Source organism: Etheostoma cragini, chromosome 3 (assembly GCF_013103735.1).
Source record: "Etheostoma cragini isolate CJK2018 chromosome 3, CSU_Ecrag_1.0, whole genome shotgun sequence".
NCBI classification, from domain to species: domain Eukaryota; kingdom Metazoa; phylum Chordata; class Actinopteri; order Perciformes; family Percidae; genus Etheostoma; species Etheostoma cragini.
In genome coordinates, this window is record NC_048409.1 from 162,552 (window position 1) to 165,692 (window position 3,141).

General features: G+C 42.3%; 1 protein-coding gene across 1 annotated transcript in view; it reads left to right on the top strand.

Annotated features, from left to right (window-relative positions):
* The window catches only part of urb1 (URB1 ribosome biogenesis homolog), a 28,782-nt gene that overhangs the window by 3,183 nt on the left and 22,458 nt on the right, over window positions 1–3,141 (top strand). Inside the window, exons 4-10 of the mRNA XM_034867237.1 lie at window positions 1,356–1,485; window positions 1,567–1,663; window positions 1,755–1,840; window positions 1,946–2,071; window positions 2,167–2,297; window positions 2,378–2,573; window positions 2,669–2,806. Coding sequence (XP_034723128.1) covers window positions 1,356–1,485; window positions 1,567–1,663; window positions 1,755–1,840; window positions 1,946–2,071; window positions 2,167–2,297; window positions 2,378–2,573; window positions 2,669–2,806 — 904 coding nt within the window. The remainder of the gene's footprint in view (window positions 1–1,355; window positions 1,486–1,566; window positions 1,664–1,754; window positions 1,841–1,945; window positions 2,072–2,166; window positions 2,298–2,377; window positions 2,574–2,668; window positions 2,807–3,141) is intronic.

A 3,141-nucleotide genomic window follows, 5' to 3' on the forward strand; every position in this document is an offset into this window, starting at 1 on the left:
GTGGTTCGCTGGATTCCCAAAGCTTTGGAAATGGCTTTATAACCCTTTCCAGACTGATAGATCGCAATTACTTTCTTTGTCAATTGTTCCCGAAATTCTTTGGGTCTTGGCATGATGTGTAGCTTTTAAGGATCTTCTGGTGGACCTTACTGTGTCAAGCAGCTCCTATTTAAGTGATGCCTTGATTGTGAACAGGTGTGGCAATAATCAGGCCTGGTGGGGCTAGAGAAATTGAACTCAGGTGTGGACAACCACAGTTATAGTATGTTTTAACAAGGGGGGCAATCACTTTTTCACACAGGGCCATGATGGTTTGGATTTTTTTTCACCTTTAATAATAAACACCTTCATTTCCAAATTGCATTTTGTGTTTACTTGTGTTGTCCTTGACTATTGTTTAAATTGGTTTGATGTTCCGAAACACTTAAGTGTGACAAACATGCAAATGAACAGGAAATGAGGAAGGGGGCAAACACTTTTTCACACCACTGTATCTGTAAATTATAGAGTGGTCTAGACCTGCTCCATCTGTAAATTATAGAGAGGTCTAGACCTTGATACTATAAATTAAATTAAATTGAATCGCAAGTAATATCATTATCAACAACGTCATTGTACGTTGTATATTTTTGACATATTCCCCCCCCAATTCAAATCTTTAAAAGGGTGCTGTGCAGTGTGGGCCATTTCTTTGCTATTTTCTCCCTTTCTGTTTGTGTGTTTCTCTATAGAGGCCCCCCCGTACAGGTTTCTCTAAAGAGACCCCCCCCCCCGTACAGGTTTCTTAATAGAGGCTCCCTACAGGTTTCTCTATAGAGCCCCCCTACAGGTTTCTCTATAGAGCTCCCCCCTACAGTTTTTTTTGTAGAGCTCCCCTCCTACATGTTTGTCTATAGAGTCAGTTATTCTTAATTTAGCCAAAAAACTGCGTAGTTCCCCTTTTAACAGCAGTTTAGCAGTTGAACAAGCAGAACGTTAACTGGAATAGGATTGCTAATATCGGTTTTACCGCTCCGAGTCAGGCTGTCGGTCTCTCCCGAGGATATTACTAGAAGTATTTGAATATTAATATATACAGTATAGTTTTAAGCAGTTTTGTTAATTGGGGTTTAATTTACTCAAGCATAATAGACAGCTTTGTTCATCAAATTGTCAGAAATAACAGGCATATGCATAGATTTGTGTCAGATGAAGCACCAGTCATTGCCTTTACTGAATGCAAAGCGATCATGCTTGCTCTCTTGCGTATTGAATCCCCCAAGGCTCTTTCTGCCACTTCACATTGCAGTCCTAAGCACAGTTCAGAATGAGCACTCTGCCCAGGGCCCTCATGGTGTGTGTTCTGTTTTGCACAGGCTTGTCCGGCAGTGCCTCAGTCTCCTGTCCGCCTTGGTGTCTCAGGGTCCAGAAGCTGCCAGAGAGATCCTCAGTCACATTCACGTCAACAAAGCTCTTTCTGGACTGGCAAGGAGAAAGGATAAGAGGGTATGGTGTAGCATTTGCCCTGCCATGTTTGTTAGGTTCTGCAGATATGTATGCTTACATTTTTCTCTGTATATTCTCCAGGGGAGACCAGATGTCCGCATGGCTTTTATCCAGTTCGTGCTGTCCTTTTTGGTGTCTGGAGATAATGCTACAGTTGGACAGATATTAGAAATCAAAGGTAATAATAATTAGATATCCATTCACATTTACACAACACACATTTACTCTTATATCAGGTGGTTTGATGTCATGTCCATTTGGTGTGTCAGAACTCCTTCCAGAGATCCTGAGTACAGGTCTGAAGGAGGACAGGATGTCCATAGTCAACCTGATTGTGTCCACACTGAAGACTAGAGTAAGTGTTTAGCGGTTTGCACTCTAGCGATTTGCACTTCCGATTTAAAAATCAATCAATTAATGGAATTCTTAATTGTATTTGTTGTATTGTGTCTTGCTGCAGGTTGTACTTAACAAGGCCATAAGTAAAACACAGAAAGTGCGTTTTTTCACACCTGCTGTATTGGCCACCATAGCATCTCTGTACAAATGGAATGGGATTGTGGATGCAACCACCGATGATGAAAGAGTGAGTTATTTGTTTTTTTACTTTATAAGCAAAGGATCTGTTAATCCGATGTGTTTTAAACCCGTGGGGTCTTAATGTTACCTATTTCCTTTAAGATGTTAGAGGACTCTGAGCATGCTGGGATAGCTGTCATCCGGGAACTTGTTCACAGTTTCCTTCTCGATCTGTGTTGCTCTCGTAAGCATGGTATCAGCTTCCATGATCCCAGCTTTGGGACAGCTGGCAGGTAAGTAATCAGTGTGTCAAGTATACCTTGTACTCTTCAAGAAACTCCTCATGCTGATCATAGGACTTTTTTTTGCCCAGAGCTGGCAACATTGTCTTGCTTCAGTTCTTGGTGGGGCTGAAGCAGGCCACAGAGGATGAATTGGTCACAGATCTGGTGGTGAATGTGCTGAAGGCTAGCCCTGATGTGCTGGCCCGATTCTTTCAGGAGACTCAATATTCATACACCCCCCGCCTTAAAAGTGCTTGGCAGGACAATGTCAAGTTACTTAAAAAGGTAATTCTTGCTTATTGGTTTGATTTTTATGAGGCTCCTTCAGGGTTGGCACATATGTGGCTTGTCCATTCATATTTTTCTTCTTCATATGTCAGATCTACGAAGCCCAGCCAGAGATTGCCACAGTTTTTCAAACCCGTGAGGCCATCCCTCTGCCTCGCCTGCTGTCCATGATCATGGTGATATCGCTTCCTCCTGTCTGTAACAAGACCTTCTTCACACAGGGCCTCAGTGTAAGTGAATGAGCCTTACACAATGTGTTAATCGGCGCTGTAGCTGCGGTACCACTGAACACAATGTACAACACAATGTACTACTTTGGCCCAATCCCAAAGTCAGCCCTGAGGACTAAAGACTCCCCGACTTAATTGATCTCAGGTGCTGAGTGAGTGAGTGTGTGAGGCCACATGGGATCAGATAGGTAGAAAAGGGATTGGGACAGCGCTTCACAAGATCACATTTTACCTTGGAAACGTTTAACAACAAAGATGATAGATAGATAGATATTTATTGATCCCAAAAAAATGGGAAATTACAGTGTTACAGCAGCACACAAAATATACATACA